This window comes from Carlito syrichta, unplaced genomic scaffold (genome assembly GCF_000164805.1).
Source record: "Carlito syrichta isolate Samal-C Ts95f unplaced genomic scaffold, Tarsius_syrichta-2.0.1 Scaffold57716, whole genome shotgun sequence".
Taxonomy (NCBI): Eukaryota; Metazoa; Chordata; class Mammalia; order Primates; family Tarsiidae; genus Carlito; species Carlito syrichta.
Window position 1 is genome coordinate 76152 of NW_007001812.1, and position 24737 is coordinate 100888.

Consider the following 24737-nt stretch of genomic DNA (forward strand, 5'->3'; position numbering starts at 1 on the left):
CAAGTAGCTGGAACTACAGGCGTGCGCTCCCACGCCCAGCTAATTTTTGATTTATTGTAGAGATGAGGTCTCGCCAAGTTGCCCCGGTGGATCTCGAACCCGCAGGCTCAGGCAATCCACTCACCTCAGCTTCCCAAAGCGAGGGATTACAGGCTGAGCCGACGAGCCCGGTTACTGACCTCTATTTTAAAGTTATTTCCAAATACAATATGATGCAATTTTTTTAGACTAAGCACCTAAAACACATAAACTTGTTATTGTATGACTTTAAAAGAGAAATATTAACTACCTCTAAGCATGCAGGGAAAATATATCTAAGTGTATTTGACTTTAAATATGCATAATGCAAGTTTTAAAAAGCTATATTTTTTTAATATGACTTTTCTCAGATGAACAAGCAATTAATTAGCTTTTTCTTGAGAAAAGATTAGTTATAACTCATTATTTCTATTTTAATACTCTGTCATTTAGAAACTTCCTCCTAGAATATATATAATTCAGGACACCTCAAGTTATAAGATCTTTTGTATCCATAAGTACAGTCGCTAAAATTCTTTTATTGCTGTAAGAATGAAAAAAAATGTCAAATTAATCAAATTTCCCTGCTGGATTTACTTTATCCACTATTTGCAATTGCATAAAAATACTGGCAAGTCTAGGCAATACAGCAAGACCTTGTCTCTATAAAAAAATAAAAATATTAACCAGGCATGGTGGTGAACAACTGTAGTCCAAGCTACTCAAGAGGCTGAAAGAATGGATCACCTGAGCCCAGGAGGTCGAGACCAAAAGGTGAGACATGATGGCCATTCCAGAAAAAGTTCTGATGGCCATTCCAGAAAAAGAGTTCCAAGACTGCTTTGATGGGTGAACTGGCATTGGCACTGGTGCATAGCTTCCTAAAAGGAGTATTTCAAAAGTGCCCGTAGTGATATTCAACAATGAGGAATGTAGTAGCATTTTTTCTAGGATGTGTTTGCGAACTTAAATGTCAGACCTCATAAAGTTATGTATATCTGGTAACCAAATCCTATGCATTTTTCTCAAATGTCTTGAAAAATAGTTACTTCCCAAGTTTTACTATCAGAAAAACAGTCCAGATTTTCTTCACCATATAAACAATCTGTGGCTTCCCTCTCTTACTCTAATTTAACTACTAAAAGCCACCAGAATTACCTCCTCAAAACATACTTTCATCATATTATTTCATTTCTTTAAAAACTGTAGTTCTAGACACAGAAAAAGTCTGAGCCCCCAAGCATGACATACATAGTCACCCACTGCTGCCCCCTCTACTCTCCAATTCATTCATCTTCCATAGAAACCCTTTTACTACTTGAACTAGTAGCACAGAGTCAGCACACTTTAGATCTGCTAGTCCAATTTGTTTTTTTAATATAAGGCATTTCTCTCACAAATAAGAATATAAGTTCCTCATCTACCTTAAAATTCCTTTGTATCATCCAAATTTAATGCTATGATTATTTAGGTATTCAATAAAAATCGGCTGACTGAAAATGAAAAAATAATGACATACATTATTTTGTTAAATAAAATATTTCTGCTTTTATACTCATAAATGAAATATATATAAGCCCTTTTTCAATTTAATCAGTTTAATAAATGCTGCCAAGAACAGATGACATGAAATTTTAAATTCTCCATTATGCTCTTGCCTATTAGTATATCACCATTGTGGCAAGTGAGTACTTCTCTTTTTACATACCTTTCCTTGTTCTGCATGTCTTTCAGTAAATGATTTTATCTCAAAACACCACTGAGTTATAATATCAAATGCTGGAACTGGCCAATCCAGACAGGAGGCACTGATGAATGGATGTTCTGTTTGGTAAAATGTTGGCAGAAGTCCCAGACAGCTGGCAAGAACTGAAAATTCTTCTTCTTCCTTTTAGACATGAAACAGAAAATTCTCAAGCTATTTCATCAAGAATATTTCCTACTATAAATATTTTAAGTGTCATCCCATCAACTACTTTGGGACAATAAGATAACTTTCTTTACTGAGTCGACTAGAAAAAAATGAAGGGAGTAGGAGGGGCAAAAAGAAAAAGGTTCCTAGCTATCATATCCAAATATCCCCGAAATATTTCTCTAAAATTTAACTCCTAGGTGTCACATCTGCTTCTTTTATACGTTTATTTTATTTTTTTGAATTGGAGTCTCTCACTCTGTTGCCCACGTTCACAGTCACTGCAGCTTTGACCTGCTGGGCTCAGGTGATCCTTCCGCCTCAACCTTCCAAGTAGCTGGAACTACAGGCATGCGCCACCATGCCCAGCTTATTTTTTGATTTATTGTAGAGATGAGGTCTCACCAAGTTGCTGAGGCTGGTCTCGAACCCGTGAGCTCAGGCAATCCTCTCATCTTGGCCTCCCGAGTGCTGGGATTATAGGCATGAGCCACTGCACCCAGCCACATTTATTCTTTAAATAGAGTCATCACATATCTGATGATTCTACATAATATAAAATTAGCTAGTCTATGAAAGCAAATGTTAATTTGAGGTAAAGAAAAAGCTACTTTTGTTTAAAAACACATAGGTTGTCAGTGAGGGAAAAAACAATAGTTTTTTATATGAAATTCACAAGAGTACTAAATAATTTGCCTAAACTTTTGTTTAAAAATTCATTTTAGCCCGCGGGTTCAAGACCCGCCTGGGCAGCGAGACCTCATGTCTACAATAAATCAAAAAAAAAATCAGCCGGGCATGGTAGCGCATGCCTGTAATTCCGGCTACTCGGAAGGCTGAGGCGGAAGGATCGCTGGAGCCTAGCAGGCGAGGTTGCGGTGGCCGGAAGCGGTCACTGCACTCCAGTCTGGGTGACAGAGTGAGACTCCAACTCAAAAAAAAAAATTCATTTTAGAGTCACGGGGCACATGCGAAATTGCTAAGTATAAATAAATAGCATAAGGGTGAAGTTTGGGCTTCTAGCGACACCTCTCCTTCTCTACTAGTGGATATGGTACCCAATGGGTGGTTGTGTGTTCCTTATTCCCCTTCCCTCTGGACTTCAAATGAATGTGAAACAAAGTCAGTTTTTTAAAAAAGGGGTGGAATTTTTAAAAGACTTGAGAGACCTAGGAGCCAGGTAATCTGAGGCTCACTTACTAAAGAACCAAAAATATTAGTGGCCAAGGACATATCCTTAAAGTTTATTTTTAAAGAAGTTGATTAGTCTTTTTTTTTTTTTTTTTTTAAGTTGGAGTCTCACTCAGTCGCCCAGACTGGAGTGCAGTGGCCGCTCCCGGCCCTGCAGCCTCGCCTGCTGGGCTCTGGCGATTCTTCCGCCTCAGCCTTCCGAGTAGCGATTAGTCTTTTAAACACAGAAATATATTCTCCAATTCTTCTGAATTTAACTGAAAGACCTTATAGGAAGCTTGTGTGTCTACTCCCCCTTGTACATTAAATCAATCCTATTATCTTCTAAATTCCAGCTCCCTACGGAAGTCTTTCTTGACCCCATTTAATGAGACCTCAGACCACCCAGCTCCATTCAGATCAAATTAATCCCTCCATACCTTGTAAACACTTTTTATTACTGCACTTATATTTTCTATTAATAACTTTAAAAATAAATTAGCCTTCCTTATGAGACTGTAAGTTCTCTAGATGTAGGAACTCTGTCCTAATGCTTGGCACATAGTAGACATTCAACAAATGTTTGCAAAACTGAACTAATTATGCACATTAAGTACAAAATTCTGAAATACGCCATAAGGAAGAAATAAAGATGAATAAGAAAATGATACACAGGCTGAAAAAGATGCTAATTTTTTTAAAAAAATCTCTAGAAATAAGGCTACAAACCCTCCATTCATACTGCTACACAAAAGCATTTTTAAAAACAACTTTACTGAGGTGTAATTTACATACCATAAAACTTAACCCATGTAAACTATAGTTTGACGCATTCTGGTAAATGTACAGTCATGCAACCACCATAACAACAACATTTTAGAACAATTCCATCACCCTCCGAATTCTGCTTGTGCTCCTATGCACCAATCCTAGTCCCTATTCCTAGACCTGAGCAACCACTGATCTGTTTTCTGTCATAACAGTTTTGACTTCTTAAAAAATTTTCTATAAATGCAATAATACAGTATGTAGTCTTTTGTGCCTGGTCTCTTTCACCTAGCATATTCTGAGATTTGTTCATGTTTTTGTGTTTATCAGTATTCCATTCCTTTTAATCATTGAGTAGTATTCCACTGCATGTACCACATTTTGTTCACATATTTACCTATTGATGGTTGCTTTCAATTTTTCAGTATTATGAATTAGGCTGTTATGAACACCCATTTATGTAGACATAAGTTTTCATTTCTTCTGGTAGATAGCTACAAGTAGAATTGCTAGATTGTACAGTAAGAATAAGCTTTTTTTTTTTTTTTTAAGAAAGTGTCAAACTTTTTCCAAGTTGACTATACCACTTTGCATTCCTACCAGTAATGAATGAGATTTCTAGGTACTTCGAATCCTCACCAACACTTGGTATTATCACTTGTAACTAATTTGCACTTCTCTAATGAACAATGATTTAAAGCACCTTTTCATTACTTGCTGGTCATTCATATATATTCTTTTGAATAGTCTATTCACATTTTTTGCCCACTTCTGTGTTGGATTTTTTGTTTTCTTATTGTTGAGCTAAAAGAGTTTTTAATATATTCTGGATACAAGTCTATTGTCACACACACTGAGACACAATTCACCTACCATAAATGTCATTCTTTTAATGGGTTTTTTTTTGGTATATTAATGAAATTGCACAACCACTGCCACTATCTAGTTCCAAAATATTTTCATTATCCTATTGTAAATGGAATTATTTAATTTTCAGATGCTCACTACCAGTGTATAAAAATTAAATAAAATTTTGTACATGTATCTTTATTCTGCAACCATGCTGAACTTTTTTATTAGCTCTAATAGGTTTTTTTTTGAAGATTCCTTATGATTTTCTACATATAATATCATCTGATTTGCAAACAAAGACTGTTTTACTTCTTCCTTTCCAACCTGGATATCTTTTATTACTTTTTCTTGTCTATCAGCCTTGCTAGAAAATGCAGTACAATGCTGAAAAGAAGTGGTGACATGTTGGTCTTTTTTCTATTCTTGTACCTCCTGTCTTTCTGTATTAAGTATGATGTTAAATATGGACTTTTTACAGATGCCCTTTATCAGGATGAGAAAATTGCCTTCTATCCTTAGTTTTTTAGGGTTTCTTACCAAGAAAACATGTTGAATTTGATTTTGCTTATGCCTTTTCTTTTACTAGGGATATGATCATATGCGTTTTTCCCCATTTATTCTATTAGTATGGCACATTAATTGATTTTTGTTGTTGAATCAACTGTGCATTCCTAGGACAAAACCATTTGGTCATGCCCATGTTCACTACAGTGTTATTCACAATAGCCAAGATATGAATCAATGTTAGTGTCCCTTGATGAATAAATGGATAAATAAACAGCCTTCAGTATCTATGGGTTCCACATACATGGATTCACCCAACCACGGATCAAACATCTTTTTAAAAAAGTAAAAAGTAACAATAAAAATTAATACAAATAAAGAAACAATACAGTATAACAATTATTTATATAGCATTTACATTGTATTAAGTATTATAAGTAATTTAGAGATGATTTACAGAATACTGGAGGCTGTATCACACTATTGGGTATCTGAGAATTTTGGTATCTGTGAGGATTCCTAAAACCAATCCCTAACAAGTATCAAGAAATGACTATATGCACACAAAATATTCAACTTTGGGGGAAAAAAAGGAAATCCTATCATTTGTGTCATTATGAATGAACTTGAAGGACATTATAGTAAATGAAATAAGCCAGTCACAGAGAAACAAATACTACGTGATCTCACTTATATGAGGAATCTAAAAGAATTAAACCCACTGAGCAGAGAATAGAATGGTGGTTGCCATTCTGGGAAGTGGGAGAAATGGGGAGATGCTGAACATAGAGTACACAGAGATCTAATGTACAACTACAGATCTATAGTTCATAATACTATACTGTATACTTAGAATTTGCTAATAGAGTAGAACTTAAATGTTTCCACCAGAAAATAAAGTAACTATGTGAGTTGATAGATATTTTAATTATCTATCAGTCTTGCTGGTACAACCTCAACGAAGGACAGTGGCAGTATGGCAACAACATTCAAATCTATAAAGGCAAGTAACTGCTGACTCTACAAATCACTTCTAAGCATTTATCCTACAAATGTAATTGAAAGAAAAATAACATATATGTCCCATAATTCATTGTGGTATCATTTGTAAATAGCAAAAACGAGAGAACTGATTAAATATATCCTAGTACATCATATAATTAAATATCCTGAAGTTATAAAACAAAATGAGGCAGATCTTCATGTACTGAATATGAAATGATCTATAAGATATGTTAATAGGGGAAAGATGCAAGCTGCAGAACCATGTATTAAAAAAGGGTTAAAAGAAAAAAACACCCACATAAACACGTATTTGCATATGCATAAAATGCCTCTGGAATAATATGGAGAAACTGGATAGTAATTACAGCAAATGAGTTGCTAAGGAAGAGGGTAGAAGGGAGACTTTTTTTCATAGAATAGCTTTTTGTACTTTTTAAATTTTGAAAAACGCAAACACATTGCCTGTTTAAAATGTAATTTTTTTCTTTTCTGTAAACTTAACGGTTACGGCAATATATCTATATTATTTAAAAATCAAGAAGTATAAAAAAGATATCATTACCAAAATAGATGGCTGGGTATGGGTGGCTCACACCTGTAAAATCCTAACACTTTGAGAGGCTGAGGCAGGGGGATTGCTTGTATCCAGGAGTTCAAGACTATCCTGGACAATATAGTGAGACCTCATCTCTACAAAAAATAAGAAATACTAGCCAGGCATGGTAGTCCCAGCTATTAGGGAGGTTGAGGCAGGAGGATCACTTCAGTTCAGGAGTTTGAGGCTGTGGTGACCCATGATGGTGCCACTGCACTCCAGTCTAGGCAACAGAGACCATGACTCAAAAAACAAACAAACAAACCAAAAACAGCCTCCTTTTTTCCGAGTCTTGTTTCCCTTCTATCCAAATCAACTTCTTAGGATAAAACTATATATGAATACTGTTATTTCTCTATCAGTATTTAAGTATACCTTACCTTTAGTTACTTAACATATTTTTGAGATCTTTCCAACTAACTTTCAATTCTTTTCTTTTCTGCAGAATATTCCATTGTAAAGATAAACTACAATTTACTTAACCAGTTTCTCATTGATAAATATTTGAGATGGATGTTTTCACTTTTTGCTATCCCAGTATATGTATTCAGTTACCAATAAATCAATTACTGTATTATTATACTATAAGAAATGTCTCTAGTAGAGTACTGACAGTCATAATAAGATCAAAGGGAGTGTATTATACAATATTATTTGGATCTGTACAGACTTAATACTAGAAAATTACTTGTAGTTCTCAAAAAATGTTCTGTGTGGTAAGCAACAGCATAGCCCACATAGCCCAGTTGTTAATAGTGAAGATTCAGTGTCCACACTAAATGTTTTCAAATTCTGTTTGCTTTACTTACTCACTAACTGCGAATCTTGAACAAGTTACTTCATTTCTGTGTGCCTGCCACAAGGTTTATCTTGAAGCACTTGATAAAAACAAAAGAATCCAAACTATTTGATGTAATAGTCAATTACTTAAGAAAAGAGAAGGAATAAAAACTGCTTAATTCTGATATACTTAAGGCTTCAAAGGCCATAAATATAATAAATGTTTTAATTGCCACATCAAATTCCCTGGAATCGAATGGCAGATAATGTCAGGATCCTAATACTATAAGCACATTTGGGTTTACTTACCTTCTGGTTTCCTACTCTGTCACTTTCATGTCTACTCGCACTGACAGGATAGTTTCATTAAATAGACTAAACCAGTGATAATTCACTCATCCAAGTTTTAATACCAGTGGTTATAAATCAAAGATTTTTATTGCTATAAATGTTGCCATATCTTCAAACAACCAGTTTTCTAACCAACGTAGTTTTTAAAAGAATATTAAAAGTAGATGATGTTAGTGATACAAATTCAGTAAGACTGAATACTATGGTCCTACTCAAGTACTGGGCATGTATTATCACTGAACTAATCCACAGCCACTTCAAATACCCAACCTTAGTAATATTATCATAGAAATGGGTGATGCTAACAAACACAAAATCAAAAATCATAAATATTCTAAATGTTTACTCCTTTAAATTAGATTAATATATGCTCATATGACAGTTTTAAAGAAAGAGATAAAGTTTATACTATATACCAGTGTATTTCAAAAATTAGCTTACTGTAAAAGCAAGGCACCCTACTCTCTACACCAAACTATACCTGGCAGCCAGGTAAATCTTCCCCAAAAAGGTGATGCTGAAGAAGGCTGGTGATTCTGAGAAAAGGTAGGCAGAAGTCCTGTAAGTATTTTTCTATGGATTCAGGAGACCAAGTAATAGTGCTAACCTAAAGTTAAAAAAGAAAAATTGGATAATTCATTATATAATAAATACAACTTTAAAAAATTACATTCATAAAGGCAACAAAATTTAAATTTTGTACTAAATAACCACCACATGTGATCTTAGTGAAAGCATACCATTGCACACTCCTGAGTTCCCTCTTCATGGTATAACTTCCCTTTAGAGAGTTCGCTTATCACAAAGCTCAATAAAACTTCATAGGATTTTTCTGCTTCACATGAATTCTGAAAAAAATTAAAATATTAGTTACATCAATCATTGAAAATTATAAAAAATTTACAATGGAATTCTCTTAATGAGTAAAACTGTGACTGTGTTACTTTTTAAGCATATAAACTGTCATTTTTCAAAATGTAGGTAAAACTGTGCACCTCTGGACTCACAATGGAACTGGGTAGGTGGTTAAAGCTATTCTAATGCTTCTTTAAAATATGGCATATAAATTACATAATTATATGAACATGTGTAAATTTTAAAATATGAACAAATGAATATATGTACATCATGCCTTTTGAGCCAATAATTCCTACTTTTGAGGATTCTTTCTAAGGATATACTCTAAAAGAAAAAATTGCTATATTTACAGAAGATTCATTATAGCACAATAATAGCAAAAAATTAGAACTATGACCAACAAAAGCGAGGCTATTACGTAAATTATGGAATACTAACTCAAAAAATATTTTATAGAAAGTGAATATAACAAATTTAAGATATATGAAAAATGTTCAAAATGTGAAAATTAGCAAATACAAACGTATGTATAAAATGTACATACACATGCATACTTACTATAGTAGTATAGAATATTATATAATATATTCACAGAATTGAAGAAAATATAAACCACAATTTTTTTACAACTTCCCTTAAATTCCTTGAAAAAGATTAAAATAATTTACAATAAAAAGAAAATAGGATAATATATTTATCACAGAATGATTATATTATCTTAAAGTAATTATCACAGATAATTACATTAAGTGACAGTCTACAAGTTAATCTTAATGACTGCTTTTTTTTAATAAGTAAAAAAAAATTTTATTGAGGCAGAGTTTCACTCAGTCACCCCAGCTGGACTGCAGTGGTACAATCCCAGCTCACCACAACCTCAACCTCCTTGACTCAAGTGATCCTCCCACTTCAACCTCCTGAGTAGCTCGGGCTAATGGAACACACCATCATACCCAGCTTTTTAAAAATTTTTTATAGAGACAAGATCTCATTACATTGTCCAGGCCGGTCTCAAACTACTGGGCTCAAGAGTTCTCCCACCTAAGCCTCCCAAAGCACTAGGTTCACAGACATAAGCCATGTATCCGGCCTACTCTTATTTTTTATAAGAAAGGAAAAATAATGACTATGTATAAATTCTAACTTACTTCCATAAAATCTTTGCACATAAAAAGATGCACCTCTTTTTATATTTGTTGAAGTGGAAAACAACCCACGCAAAATTTCAGTAAGATGTAAACTGGAATAAAACTGCTATGATGTCATTTATTCTACTTATCTATACTTTTAAAATACTAAAATATAAGGAAAGAAATTTACTCTAACACTATCATAGCTGGGGACTTAAATGACCACTCATAACCCTAGACAGAGCATCAAGACAAAAAATCAACAAGGAGGTCCGGAATCTCAATGTAATGATTGACCAAATGGACTTAACTGATATTTATGGAACACTCCACCCAACAACCACAGAATATACATTCTACATCACTACAAGGGACATACTCTAAGACTGACCATATCCTTGGCCATAAATCAAGCATAAACAAATTTCATAAGACTGAAATACTGCCATGCACCTTCTCAGACCACAGTGGATTAAAAATAAATATCAACAGTAACAGAGTTCCCCCCAAACCCACAAAGACACGGACACTGTACTGTACCTTCTGAGAAAAGGTAAGCAGAGGGTAAATAGCATGATGCTGAACAACTCATGGGTCAACATGGAATCAAAACAGAAATTAAAAGATTCCTGGAAACAAATGAAAATGAAGAAACATCTTACCAAAATCTCTGGGATGTCATGAAAGCAGGACTAAGAGAAGAATATACAACTCTATGAACACACATGAAGAAAATGGAAAAATCACCTAAGGAAGCCGAAAAAGCAAGACCACCAAGACCCTAGCTCCAGCAGAAGAATCCAGATCACCAAAGTAAAAGCCCAAATTTGGGGCACAGAAGACAAAAATATAAAACAAAAAAATCAACACAACAAAAAGCTGGTTCTTTGAAAGGATAAACAAGATTGATGGACACCTAGCCAGACTGACCAGGAAAAAGAGAGAAGAAGTCTAAATAAACACAATCAGAGCTGCAAAAGATCAAGTCACAACTGAACCCAAAGAAATACAAAAGATTATCAGAGATTACTATGTTCACTTGTATGGAAACAAACTTGAAAACCTAAATGAAATGGAGGACTTTCTGACATCACACAACCTCCCCAGGTTGAAGCAGGAAGAAATTAAGACCCTAAATAGACCAATAACAACCCAGGAAATCAACTATGTCATAAGAAAACGACCTAAAAAAAAACCCCTGGACTACATCACTTTCCAGCAGAATTCTACAAAACATACGAGGAGGAGATACTACCAATTCTACTGAAAGTATTCCAGGCAATCGAGAAAGATGGAACACTCCCCAAATCATTTTATGAAGCTAACGTCACATTGATACCCAAACCAGGTAAAGATCCAACAAAGAAAGAGAACTACAGGCCAACATCCTTGATGAACATAGATGCTAAAATTCTCAGTGAGATTCTAGCAAACCAGATCCAACAACAATCTCAAAATCATCTACCATGACCAAGTAGGCTTCATACCCAGGATGCAGGGCTGGTTCAACATCTGCAAGACCATAAATGTAATTAAATACATCAACAGATGTAAAAACAAAAACCACATGATTATATCATTAGATGCAGAAAAAGCTTTCGATAAAATCCAGTACCACTTCTTGATAAAAACCCTCGAACATCTAGGCATAGATGGAACATACCTCAAAATAGTAAAAACCATCTATGAGAAACCCACAGCCATACTGCTAAACAGAAATTGGAACCATTTCCCCTGAAAACTGGAATAAGACAAGGATGCCCACTCTCATCCCTCCTGTTTAACATAGTATTGGAAGTCCTAGCTAGAGCAATCAGACAAGAGAAGGAAATCAGGGGTATCCAAATAGGAAAAGAGGAAGGTAAGCTATCCCTCTTTGTAGATGATATGATTCTATACCTCGAAAACTCAAGAGAATCTGTCAAAAACCTCCTTGCACTGATAAAGGACTTTGTCAAAGTCTCAGGGCATAAAATAAATGTGCAAAAGTCAGTCACATTCTTATACATCAATAATAAACAGAAACTCAAATTAAAAGCACAATCCCATTCACAATAGCCACAAAAAATAAAAATAAAAAAAACCTTGGCATCTTCCTAACTAGAGAAGCCAAGGATCTTCACAATGAAAACTACAAAATGCTGTTAAAGAAATCAAAGATGACACAAACAGGTGGAAAAGTATTTCATGCTCGTGGACTGGAAGAATCAACATTGTTAAGATGTCCATCCTACCCAAGGCAATCTACAGATTTAACACAACACCCATTAAATTACCAGCAGCATTCTTCTCAGACCTGGAAACGACAATACAGGAATTCATATGAAAACATAAATGACCACAAATCACCAAAACAATCCTCAGCAAAAAACAAACAAACAACAACAAAAAAAAACCAAAGTAAGAGGTATCGCATTCCCAGACTTTAAACTTTATTATAAAGCTACAATAATCAAAACAACCTGGTCTTGGTACAAGAACAGGCATACAGACCAATGGAACAGGATAGAGATTCCAGAAGCAAAACATCAACTTCTCAACCAATTCATCTTTGACAAAGTCTCCACCATCAACCACTGGGCAGAGGAGGACTTATTCAGTAAATGGTGCTGAGAAAACTGGCTGATCACATGCAGAAAATTAAAACAAGACCCCTACCCATCCCCACACATAAAAACTCTAAATGGATCAAAGACCTAAACATAAAACCTCAAATGGTAAGAACCTTAGGGATGCAGGAGACACCCTTATGGAAATTGGTACTGGCAACCAATTCCTGATCAAAAACCCAAGTGCCCCATGCCATAAGAAATAAGATAGACAAGTGGGACCTCATCAAACTGACAAGCTTCTGCTAAGTCAAAGAAACCATCAAGAGAGTGGGGAGGCAGCCCACAGTTTGGGGGCAAATATTTACCAACTGTATGTCCGACAAAGGCCTAACATCTAAGAGCTACAAGGAACTAAAATGTGCCAAAAAGAAAAAAACAAATAGTCAGCCCCACAACCAAGTGGGCAAAAGATATAAATAGACTAGACACTTCTCAAAAGAAGACATACGAACAGCCTACAGATACATGAAAAAATGCACAGCCTCACTAGTCATAAAAGAAATGCAAATTAAAATCACACTGAGTACCATCTAACTCCAGTCAGGATGGCCATCAACAATAACTCAAAAAACAATAGATGCTGGAGAGGATGCGGGGAAAAGGGAACACTTTTACACTGTTGGAGGGAGTGTAAACTAGAACAACCTCTGTGGAAAACAGTTTGGCGATTCCTAGAAGATCTAAAAATCAGCCTTCTATATGACCCTGCAATCCCCCTACTGGGAATATACCCGGAGGAACTCAAATCACTCTATGAAAAAGATGCCTGCACAGGCATATTTATTGCAGCATTCTTTACAATAGTAAAAACATGGAACCAACCGTGCGGCTCAACAAAAGAGGACTGGGTAAATAAAATGTGGTACATATACATGATGGAATATTATACAGCCATAAAGAAGGACAAAATTATGAACTTCGCAGCAACTTGGATGGGCTTAAGAGTCTATAATACTCAGTGACCTATCACAGAAACAAAGAATTGAGTACTACACATTCTCACTCAAAAGTGGACCTTGAACAATTATCATAATACTTTAAGAAAAGGATTGGCAATAGTTGGAAACTGCCAAGGTAGTAGGGATGGGATTGGCAGTAATGGGAAACTGCCAGGGGAGTGGGAGCATACCTTATCAGCAAGGGTACCTGCGTGATGAACATTTGTATACCTAACCCTGAGTTGTATCTTCAAAATTAAAAATTAAAAAATTTAAAACATGAAATACTAAAATTCAAGAATTGATAAACACCATGGAATATAAGGTTATCCTGAACTTTAAAAGCACTGATAGTCTGGACAGAACTTGTTATCTGAGGACCCTTGATCTTTCTACAGTTCCTTATTATTCCATCCATGTTATTGTGCTATTTTCAACTAGACTGTAAATTCCAAAATGTCAGAAATCATGCCTTCAATTTTCCATGTATCCCTCTGCATAACAAAAACCTGAGCAATACATACTGCTGGCTAATTGATGGGATTTATTTTGATAATATTAAAATGTTCTACCTTGGACTTAGCATATATGTACCTCTTTTGATAACCAATTCTTTCATTATCTTTAAGTTACTCCTCTGCTTTCTGCCATATTCACTTAGCAATGTAATGCTATGTCCTGATTTTAAACTATTCAAATGTTCCTGACTCTGTAACTGTTCTCCTTTCATCATGTGACTTATCCTACCTTTGTGCAGTGAGTCAATAGTATAATCATTTGCTAAATACGACGACCTATAGGTTACATATAATTCACAAGAATCAATATCTTACTGAATATCAAAACAGCAACATATTATTTTTAATTGGTTTAATCATATTACTTCTTAAATAGGCAGAGTTCACTTAATCTCAAAATGTAGAAAAGTCAAAATATTACCTATATTTGCTTCTTATTAATTAATGTGGCATATTTAAAGTTCTCTCAATATACAATTCAGCCTAAAAGCTTCCTAAATTCCAAGGTAGTAGGGGTGGGATTTTTGAGTAAAAGATTTATGAAGTATAATAACAGAAAAGTATTTCTGTTCAGATGAGCTAAGTAAGTTGAGTGATAATTAGTTTTTAAATCATTAGTATCAAATACAATGTAAGTACTTCTTTTACACATGACAAGTTCTATATCTATAAGAGTACTTGATAGGATAAAAAATTTAATTTCACACATAAAAGTGTCAGGAAAGCATATCTTATATAGGCAATATTTGAATAAATGAAAGAGGAGCCTCATGATGCTTAAGAAAGAAGATCTCTTAGAAAATGGATAAAAGACCTAGAATCAAAATCAGAAGACTCCTAAGGAAGAGGTGGCAAAAGTATATGGGTTAAATAAGAAAAAGATCAAGAGTTAAGAGATGCAAGAGTGTTTGTTGGGTAGACTGCTTTGTCTAAATTATAGTGCTTCTTAAACTTTTCAGGATGACAGGCTCTTTCAGTGTATTCTGAATGCTATGATACCACTCCCCAGCAAACAAACTCGATCCAAGGATCTCAGATAAAGGAATTCTAGTATAAAGACACTTAGCAGAAATTACATTGACCAAAAGAGCATAATTTATACTAACCATATTGATTTCTTTCAGCTAGTTAAATCTCATTATCAAATTAACGCTAATATTCCTTCAAAAAATACATAATACCTATAGTTTTACTACCCTAGGCTAGATTAGGTATGGAAAAAATAAGTTTTCATTAGAATTATTATACTTAAGCATAAGGAATTAAAGAGGTGAAATAAATGAATAAAATTCAATTTAAAAAGGAAGAAAAGAAAGAAGGGATTGAGAGAAGATGTAAAGAAAGAAGTGAATAAGATAGGAGGAATGAATAAGTAGTTACAGAGGTCACAGTGGTATTTCATCACTTATAAAGACAGTAATCTCTTGGTATCTATGAGGGACTAGTTCCAGGATTCCCCTCAGATACAAAAGTCTACAGATATTCAAGTAGTACAGTTATTTTTATTACAGGTATTCACAATCTGCTATGTATCGCAATGTTTATATCTACTATAGAAAAAGCTAATAACATGTGGTAAGCCAACCTACAGACTATCATATTTTTTTTCTTTCACTAAAGTAATTTATATGGCTGGCCATAAGCAGATATACTTCTAAAATGTTCTCATAGTAAGTGTTTTATTAAATATTTTTATAAATAACTAACAATTATGAAATAGAGGAAAAAACTGACAGAATAGTTACCTAAATTACATCATCTTCTTTCCATTACATATTTACAACTATCTCATTTTCTGTCAAAAAGTTCTCATTTTAACAAATTTCTAGAAAATTTTGCCTTCTGTAATTATCTCTCTTTTTTCTAAATATTTTTCTTTTTTAGTTTCTCTGACTGTACTCTAATCCAATATTTGGATTGTTACTATTCAGATAGTATTCAAATGAAGTATATTAGGTTTCTGTGTTGTGTCATTTGTTTAGATATGTTTCCTCAGTGAGCTGTCTCAAATGAATAGATTTAGACCCAAATTATATTAGCAAAGGATTTTTTTTTTTTGAGTCGAGGTCTCATTCTGTTGCCCAAGCTGGAATGCAGTGGCACGATCATAGGCTCAGGCAATCCTTCTGCATCAGGCTCCTGAGTAGTTTGGGACTACAGATGCATGCTACAACTCCTAGCTTTTTTAAAAAACTTTTTGTCAAGACTGGTCTTGAATTCCTAGGCTCAAGCAATCCTCCTGCCTTGGCCTTCTAAAGTGCTGAGATTACAGGTGTGAGCTACTGTGTCTGGCAAGCAAATGTTTTAAATATGTAATTTTTCCTGATTAGACAGCTCACTAAGGAAACATATCTAAACAAATGACACAACACAGAAACCTAATATACTTCATTTGAAAACTATCTGAATACTAACAATCCAAATATTGGATTAGAGTACAGTCAGAAAAACTAAAAAAGAAAATATTTAGAAAAGAGAGAGATAATTACAGAAGGCAAAATTTTCTAGAATCAACCAGGAACAAAGGGGGAAAACATCATTCAAGAAAAAAAGGTCCATTTTGAGAATTTAGAATAACAGAATTTAAGAAACAGAGGGGTTGTTATAAAACATATGGCCCAAACCTCTCATTTACCTGTGAGAAATCTGAAGCATAGACAGTTATTACATCTTGACCAGAAAAGTAATATCTCAAACCTGTGGGCTCAGGAAATTCTCTCACCTCAGCCTCCCAAGGTGCTGTGATTATAGGTATGAGCCACCGCACCCAGTGAGAAAAGTAATATCTCTATTCAGTGGCAGGTGATTGACCTAGAACTCAGATTTGATGGCCAACTGACAAATATCTATAATGAAGACATAGTGACCTGTGATGATACTATATTACATTTTCATATACATAATTGTGACTTGGGAGTAAACTAGTGATAAAAGTGAAGGTTATATTGAATACATTTCATGAATTTATAATTGGTTCTCTCTTCTTTGAGAGGAATAGGGACAAAAAGAGAAAAGTAAGAGATAAACAAGTCTGCAGGTATTTTATTATTTGCTCACTACTTTAACACGATTTTTATAACTTATCTAAGTTTAAGGCTCACAGCAAAGGCAAAACACAAATATAAAGGGATAAAGGCCAAGGTTTAGAAACAGATATAGAAGGCCTTATTGTGCACAGAAAACATTTTTAACTTTTTTTAGCTTGTAGGTGTTCCAATTACAATTAAAATACTAGTAACTTGCTTTGCCTTTAAAACACCTACTCTTATTCACTTATATCCCCAACTTAAATGAGCTCATCAAACTACTAAGTGACAAAATTCAAAAAAGAGACTAACCTTTTTGAGAGCACCCATGTGTTTCCAGGCTGATCTATCTTCTTCACTGCATTTGACTGAAAGTGCAGCAAGAGCCTGTGTGTACAGTAGGGTAAAAAGTACCTTCACAATGCAGGTGAAGTGGTCTGCAAGAAAAAAAAAATCATTATTTCTTTGGAACCTGGACATTTTGTACTCAAGATAATTTCATAAATATATGCCTTTCCTTGCACATATGACTGGTTTTTGTTCAACATTTAAGTAGTTAATAAAATGAAATCATAATGCACTATCATATTTCCTGCCCAACAGATCTGAAATTATAAAAACAAAGTTCCTCTCTATTCATCCACAGAATATATAAATTAGAGGCATTTAGTATAGTGGGAAGACCAGTGCTAATGGCCGCTCAACTCTGGAATAGCTATGAAACCTTGGCAAATCCCCTTACTGGGCTTCAGATGCTCTGTAATAATGTCTTGGGAATCTCAGTGTTTAAAACTAATACATAATCTACCTCTAATATGACATAGATCTTATAAAGAATATATAATATAGAAAATGATATAAAATCTTACAAGGTTAAAAAATAAAATAAAATCCAGTGTTTAAGTGACTAATTGGGTTTCAGCATTCAATGAAAACTACAGCAATAATGAACAGTAGTAACAATATGCAAAGTGGCTGGCAGCTTCTGGCACATTTTAGGTACTTAATAAATGAAAGCTTTAATAATCATAATTAACATTTATATTTACCTAATAACTTAGAAAATTTCTTCAAGTGTCTCATTCAATCCTCAAAACAGTCTCAATTGGATAATTGACCATCAGAAGGATGTGCTTGTGATATCAAAGCTAATAAGCACCCACGTCTGAACTTGAATCCATATAGATCATTTTTCTTCAGGTTCAGTATTCCTTCTATTATATTATGCTCCTCCCCTAGTAAATGGATACTACCATTTAATCAGTTGTTGGATTCAGAAACTTGTAGACATCCTTGATACTTTCCTGTCTCTTTCTCCCCATATTAAAATAATCACCAAATCCTGTTAATTCCACTTTTGAAACATCTCTCAAGTCAATTCCAACATTCTAGATCAGACTTTCATCCTTTCTTGCCTAGATCTATAATCCCAGACTATGTGGTTGTGTTGGGAGTCCCCAAGACCACTTCCAGGTTTGATGAATCACTAGGACTCATATGACTCAGTACGGTCATAATTTATGACACCAAAAGGATACAAGTTAAAATCAGCAAAGTAAAAAAGGCACAGTGGGTGAAGTCATAAATTTTACAGAGTCATGTCCCAGTGGAGTCACATAGGATATACTTAACTCCTCCCCTAGTAGCTAACTCCCCTAGCAACAAGGTGAAATGTATATGTGAAATGTATACCAAGGAATCTCATTAGAGACCCGGTACCCAAGGTTTTTACTGGGGTCATGCAGGTACCTTCTGTCTTGCATAGACCAAAATTTTAGACTCCCAAGAGGAAACCAGGTGTATTCAGCATAAACCATATTGTTTGTACAAACCGTTTAGGCATAGTAAGCCACTCTGATCAATTCTGGGAATGGTGGGACACCTCCTGAAATCCAAGTTCCCAGATTCCAGTCAAAGTCCAACTTTGCAAGCAGGTCTTTCAAATAATAGCAGTCAGGCATTCTGTGTCAATTCTTTTCTGCACAGCAGTTTATATGCATCACCTCTTTGCCCCTTGAAATCTACTTTCTTTATAACAGCCAGAATGATATTTTTGTCCAACTTTATTAAGGTATAATTGACAAAAAAATTATATAAATTGAAGGTATACAATGTGATGTTTTGGTATCAGTACTCATTGTGAAATGACTGCCACAATCAAGCTAATTAACAGTTACCTTTGTGTATGTATGTGTGTGACTACTTAAGATCTACTCTCTTAGCAAACTTAACCCTATGTACTTGGAGATATCTGTGGATCATCTACCAGCAACTTGACCACACTTTTTTATGAAATAGTGAAAAATAAATCACTTCATATTAAATAATACCAATTATTGGAACCAATTATTTTATTGTAATGATATTTGGCTTATAATGGAATTTTGGACATGAGGAACTCATTTATGGTTTAAAAAAATCAAAATTTTGTATCTTATATTTTTTTAATGTGTGATAATGTGTGAAATAGTCACCGACATGCATTGCAGGTTCACCAATACATGTTGTACAATAGCAATATTTTTTACATCTTCCATATGGTATTTTTCTATTTGAGCAGACAATGCAATCTTGTTTTCTTCTTCCCACATTAATAATATGTATTTTATCATCTATTCTGTTGTTAGAAGATGTGGAAGGATACACTTGTGATTCCAGAAAACCACTCCTCAACTGATTGGTCATTATATCAGTATATATTCCATGTCTTCATTTGCTTTTTCGTGCAATTTGAATGGAAAACATCAAGAAAACATACATTTTAAAAAAAATCTGTACTTGCATAAGTTTATCCTGTATAATCATCAGCAATCTCTTTATGACCCTGAGAAGGGACATCAGAGTGGTTTGCTAGATTTACAATGTTTCCTCAGGGAGGACCCCATCTGAGTGTAAAGGGTTAAGCATATAAATACAGTATTATTATTATTTTTCTGAGTAGGAGCCTCACTCTATCGCCTAGGCTGGAGTAAAGTATTATTAACTATAGTCACCGTGTTGTACATTACAGCTCCAGAACTTACTCACAACTAAAAGTATGTACCCTTTGACCAACATCTTCCCACTTCTCCCACCTCCCTGGTCCTTATTAAACACCTTCTACTCTCTGTTTCGACTAGTTTAGATTTCACATAAGTGAGATCACACAGTATTTATCTCTCTGTGACTGGTTCATTTTATTTAGCATAATGTTCCTCCAGGTTCATCCATGTTGTCGTAAATGGAAAGATTTCCTTCTTTTTCAAGGCTAAACAACATTCCACTGTATTTATAAATTACATGTATCTCTTCATTTACTGATAGACACTTCAGTTGTTTCCATATCATGGCTACTATAAATAAAGTTGCAATGAACATGGCAGTACAGTACAGATATTGTTTTGAGATAATGATTTACTTCTTTTGAATATACACCCAGAAGTGGGATGGCTGGACCATATAGTAGTTCTATTTTTAGTTTTTGAGGAACCTCCACACAACTTCAGGACTCTTCCCGAACTAAGGAAGAGCAATGAGGATGGAGAGAATGGGTCAAATTAGAGAAATATTTAGATGACAAAAATTATAGTATTTGGTAGAACTTTGGAGGGAGAGGGTGATGGTAGTATCTCATTGTACAAAAGTTAGAGAATAAGCAACTACAATGAAAAGCAGAGGAAAAGACCAGACTTGGAGAAGAAGAAAATTATTATAATGCTATATATGTTGAGTTTGAGGCATGTATAAAAATTTGAGTCTAGAATTCACTGGGAAGTTGTAGCCTAGAGCTAAAGATTTGGGGATCATCAAAGAATAAGTGTAGCTGAAGTATTCAGAAAGAAGATAAAATTGAGGAGGAAGGAGAAAGGAACTAAAGAACAATTCAAAGAGTGGTGAGAGAGAAGTGAAAGAAAAAGAGGCCAAAAATGAGTAGAAAGAGAGATAGAAGAACCAGGAAAGGATAGTGCCATCAAAGCCCAAAAAAAAGAATTTTCCATCATTTAATTAAATATTTTAATAGAATGATCAAAATTACAGAATTTGTCTAAGCACAAACAAAAATATCCTAACCAGAAAGTCATTTATATTGCTCTGAAACACCACTCACATATAGCTTTTTATTGTAAAAAAAAAAAAAAGATATTATATTTTAACTAAAAAGAAGTAATGCACTAAAATAAATGATAGCTACTTCAAGCGTATTTTTAGCTTTTCACTGTAGAAGAATACAAATTTCTGGTTTTAGTCAATTTGTCTGTCTTGATTATCATCATTTTAAAAACACAGCCCTTCCTACCTCTGGGTTCCTCATCCGTGGTTTCAACCAACCATGTGTCAAAAATATTTGGCAAAAAAATAGATGAATGGTTGTGTCTGTACTGAACATGTGTATACTTTTTCTCTTCTCATTATACCTTTAAAAACAGTATAATAACTAGTTATATAACATTTGCATTGTAGTAGGTATTCTAAGTAATCTAGAGACGCTTTAAACTATATGGGAGGACATGTGTAGGTTATATGCAAATACTATTCCGCTTTTCCATAAGAGACTTGAGCATCTGTGGATTTTGGTGTGGGGGGGAGGGGGGTTGGAACCAATCCCCAGCGAATACTAAGAGACTACTGTATTTACACTGGTAGTTTAAAGTCACAGCTTAAGCTTATGCTCTCTTGCTCACTTGTTCATTTAACAGATATTTATTTACTGCAAGCTTGTCATGTGTGAAACCAGTGTCTTTTAGGGACTTAGAAAAATAAGGAATCATGAGGTTTATATTAGGTCAACAGATTGCTATCTCCCAATGTTACAACAGAAAGAAAAGCTCTTCAAATACAATTATCAAAATTTTAAAAGAAGAAAAAGATTTTGTTTCAAAACAAAAAACCACTATTGAAATACCTGAGTTTTAAAAAGAGCATACAAGTAACCATAAGATGACCTAAAGCCAGTATCAGACATTTTATTCTTTTCCTAAATTTACCATGAAAATTTTTTGTAAAAATATGTATTATTTCATTGCTTCCCCATAAAGCACTTTGCAGATACCATAGGTAAACATCAAATCTTCTTAATCTTTTACGATTTGAAATTACTAACTACATGTGTTCTGACCCTTTCCAAAAAGTCTAGTCTACAATAAAAATTAATTTGCGATGTGATTTTCTGTGTGATAAACAAAGCCTATTTTCTCTTTGATGAGTGAAGAACCCAAACAGTTTAATAAGATATTATTTGCCTCAATCATCATAGACCAAGAAAAGATCCCAAGTCCATCTAACAACAAATAAGGTAGTTAATGCTGTTCCCTTGGGCATTAACTTCAGGCAATTGAATTGTGGGTCTAATAAATTGCCAACCATCTAAAAAAAACATGATATAGAAGTGATAACAACGTAAGATCTAAAGATTCAAATGAAAGTAATAGCTTTCCTGATTTTCAAAACAGAAAATAAGCAATTTACCAAAAAGAAAAAAAAAAAGAAAACTATTTTTTAACACGTCCATTCCAAGCCTCAAACATTTACTAAGCGTATTATGTACCAGACACAAACTAGGGATACACATAACATGGTGCTAGTCCTGAAGGAATTGATAGTCCAGAGAGAGTATTAAGAAAATCTACTATAACATTAAGATAGGTGTCAAAATAGAGCTTAAACAAAACAAAACCAAAAACATAACTACTATGGACTAGTTAATATAACAAAAGGGAAGAAGGATATCCAAGAGAAAAGCTTCCAGGAGGGGGTAACACTTCAGGTAAAGGACCACCACTAGTTATTAAGTAAAAAATGGAGAAATGGTAAATATTTAAACATGTTCACAACTTTCCTATCTTAAAAATAAACAAAAAAAAATTATTCCTTTGAAATAGTAGTCCCCCTTTATTCTTGGGGCATATACTCCAAGACCCCTACAAATGCCTGAACTTGCAGATAGTATCAAACCCTTTACTATGTAACAATATGTGTATGTTATGAATTCGTTAATAATGCTGGAAAAAAAGCAATCATCATGAACAATGCTAAAAAAATTTTTTTCTGAAAATTGGTAAATTAAAAATCAAGCATTTAACCTGCCTTTCCTATATCAACTCTATCAATATGTAAACAAATATGAAAAACAAATAGGAGAAAATTCTCTATGAAAATTCCACTTAGCAAACGAAATAATTAAGGGATAAATCTAGGGAATCATCACTAGCTTCCAGTGTTCCATAAACAACTGAAAATTATGTCTCCTGATAAAAGCATTTAACACTATCCATGAAATGTTTTTGCAAAAAGAAAAAGATATAATAATAAACTGAATCCATCTTGATCTATTTGACAGTTTTTAGAAAACACACTGAGAGAGAAGAATGTATCAACCGTAGGGGTGCATATAGCAAAATACAGACTATGAGGAACTCTAAAGGAAAAAAGACCCAGATTCTTCAACAAATAAAATGTAAGGGGGAAAAGAAGAGAAAGGCAACCCACAGATTTAAAAGAGATATAACAACCAAATCCAATATGTGGATCTTGCTTGGATCCTAAGTCAAACCAACTACAAAAAATCATTTACAAGAAGCAACTATGGAAATATGAATGCTAACTGGATATTTAATCATATTAAAGCATAACTGTCTATTTTAAATTGTGTTTCTAGTATTAGTTATGTTTATTGAAATAATTATTACCTTTTGGAGATATAACCTGAAGACTATATAGATAAATGATATGAGGTCTGGAATTTGCTTCAGAATAGCCATGAGTGGGAGGGAAGAGGGAATAGGTGAAGGTAAAAATAAAAGAAGATTGGCTATGAGTTGATAACTGGTAGTTATACAGGGGTTCATTAAACTCTACACTTTACTGTTACATATGCTTAAAACATAAAATAAACAGCTTATTTTTGAAGCCCTTGGTTTATAAAAAAAGATGAGATATCTTCTTTTTTAAATTTAATGGAAAACAGTAAGCAGATTTCTATCTCTTTTTCGTGGACCTGCTTATAGGATCTTGAAAGTAGAAGATAGCCTACAATTATTAATAACAGATGCTCCAGAGAATCCTTGAGTTGCTATCCTATAAAGTTTAGTTCGTAACAGATTTGTGAAGTTTCTCAAGAACTGCAACATGATTCAAACCTGAGTAATTAACCTCCCTAAACAGACAATTTTGTGTTTTAAACCATGGAGGTTCAAAAGGAAGGAAGAATTTTAGCCAAAGAGATACAATTGTAAGTTTTATGTACATCATCTAAGAGGGCTTCTTTGAAAAGAGGGTGAAGTTGCTCCCTTAACTCTCATCCTGCTGCTTTAAATGAGACGGTAATGGCTGGAATTCTAATAGCCACTATGCCACAGTAAAATGAGAATACCATAAATAATCTGGCCAGGCAAGGTGACTCATGCCTGTAATCCCAGTGCTTTGGGAGACCAAGGCAGAATAATTGTTTGAGCCCAGGAGTTTAAGGCTTGCCTGGGCAACATAGCAAGACCCAGTCTCTACAAAAATAAAAATAAAAAAAATTAGCCAGATGTGGTGGCACACACCTGTAGTCCCAGGTACTTGGGAAGCTAAGGCAGGAAGGTCACTTGAGCCCAGAGGTCAAGGCTTCAGTGAGCCATGATCATGCCACTGCACACTCCAGCCTTGGTGACTGAGATCCTGTTTCTTAAAAAAAAAGAAAGAAAGAAAGAAAGAAAGCGAGAGAGAGAGAGAGAGAGAGA

The 24737-nt window shown here is 34.2% G+C and overlaps 1 protein-coding gene across 1 annotated transcript in view; it reads right to left on the reverse strand.

Annotated features, from left to right (window-relative positions):
• LOC103251469 (E3 ubiquitin-protein ligase UBR3-like) overlaps positions 1 to 24737 on the reverse strand; it is a 59934-nt gene that overhangs the window by 3937 nt on the left and 31260 nt on the right. The window contains exons 5-8 of the mRNA XM_008050050.2: positions 17350 to 17474; positions 8696 to 8803; positions 8437 to 8562; positions 1727 to 1906 (exon numbers count right to left, since the gene is read on the reverse strand). Coding sequence (XP_008048241.2) covers positions 1727 to 1906; positions 8437 to 8562; positions 8696 to 8803; positions 17350 to 17474 — 539 coding nt within the window. The remainder of the gene's footprint in view (positions 1 to 1726; positions 1907 to 8436; positions 8563 to 8695; positions 8804 to 17349; positions 17475 to 24737) is intronic.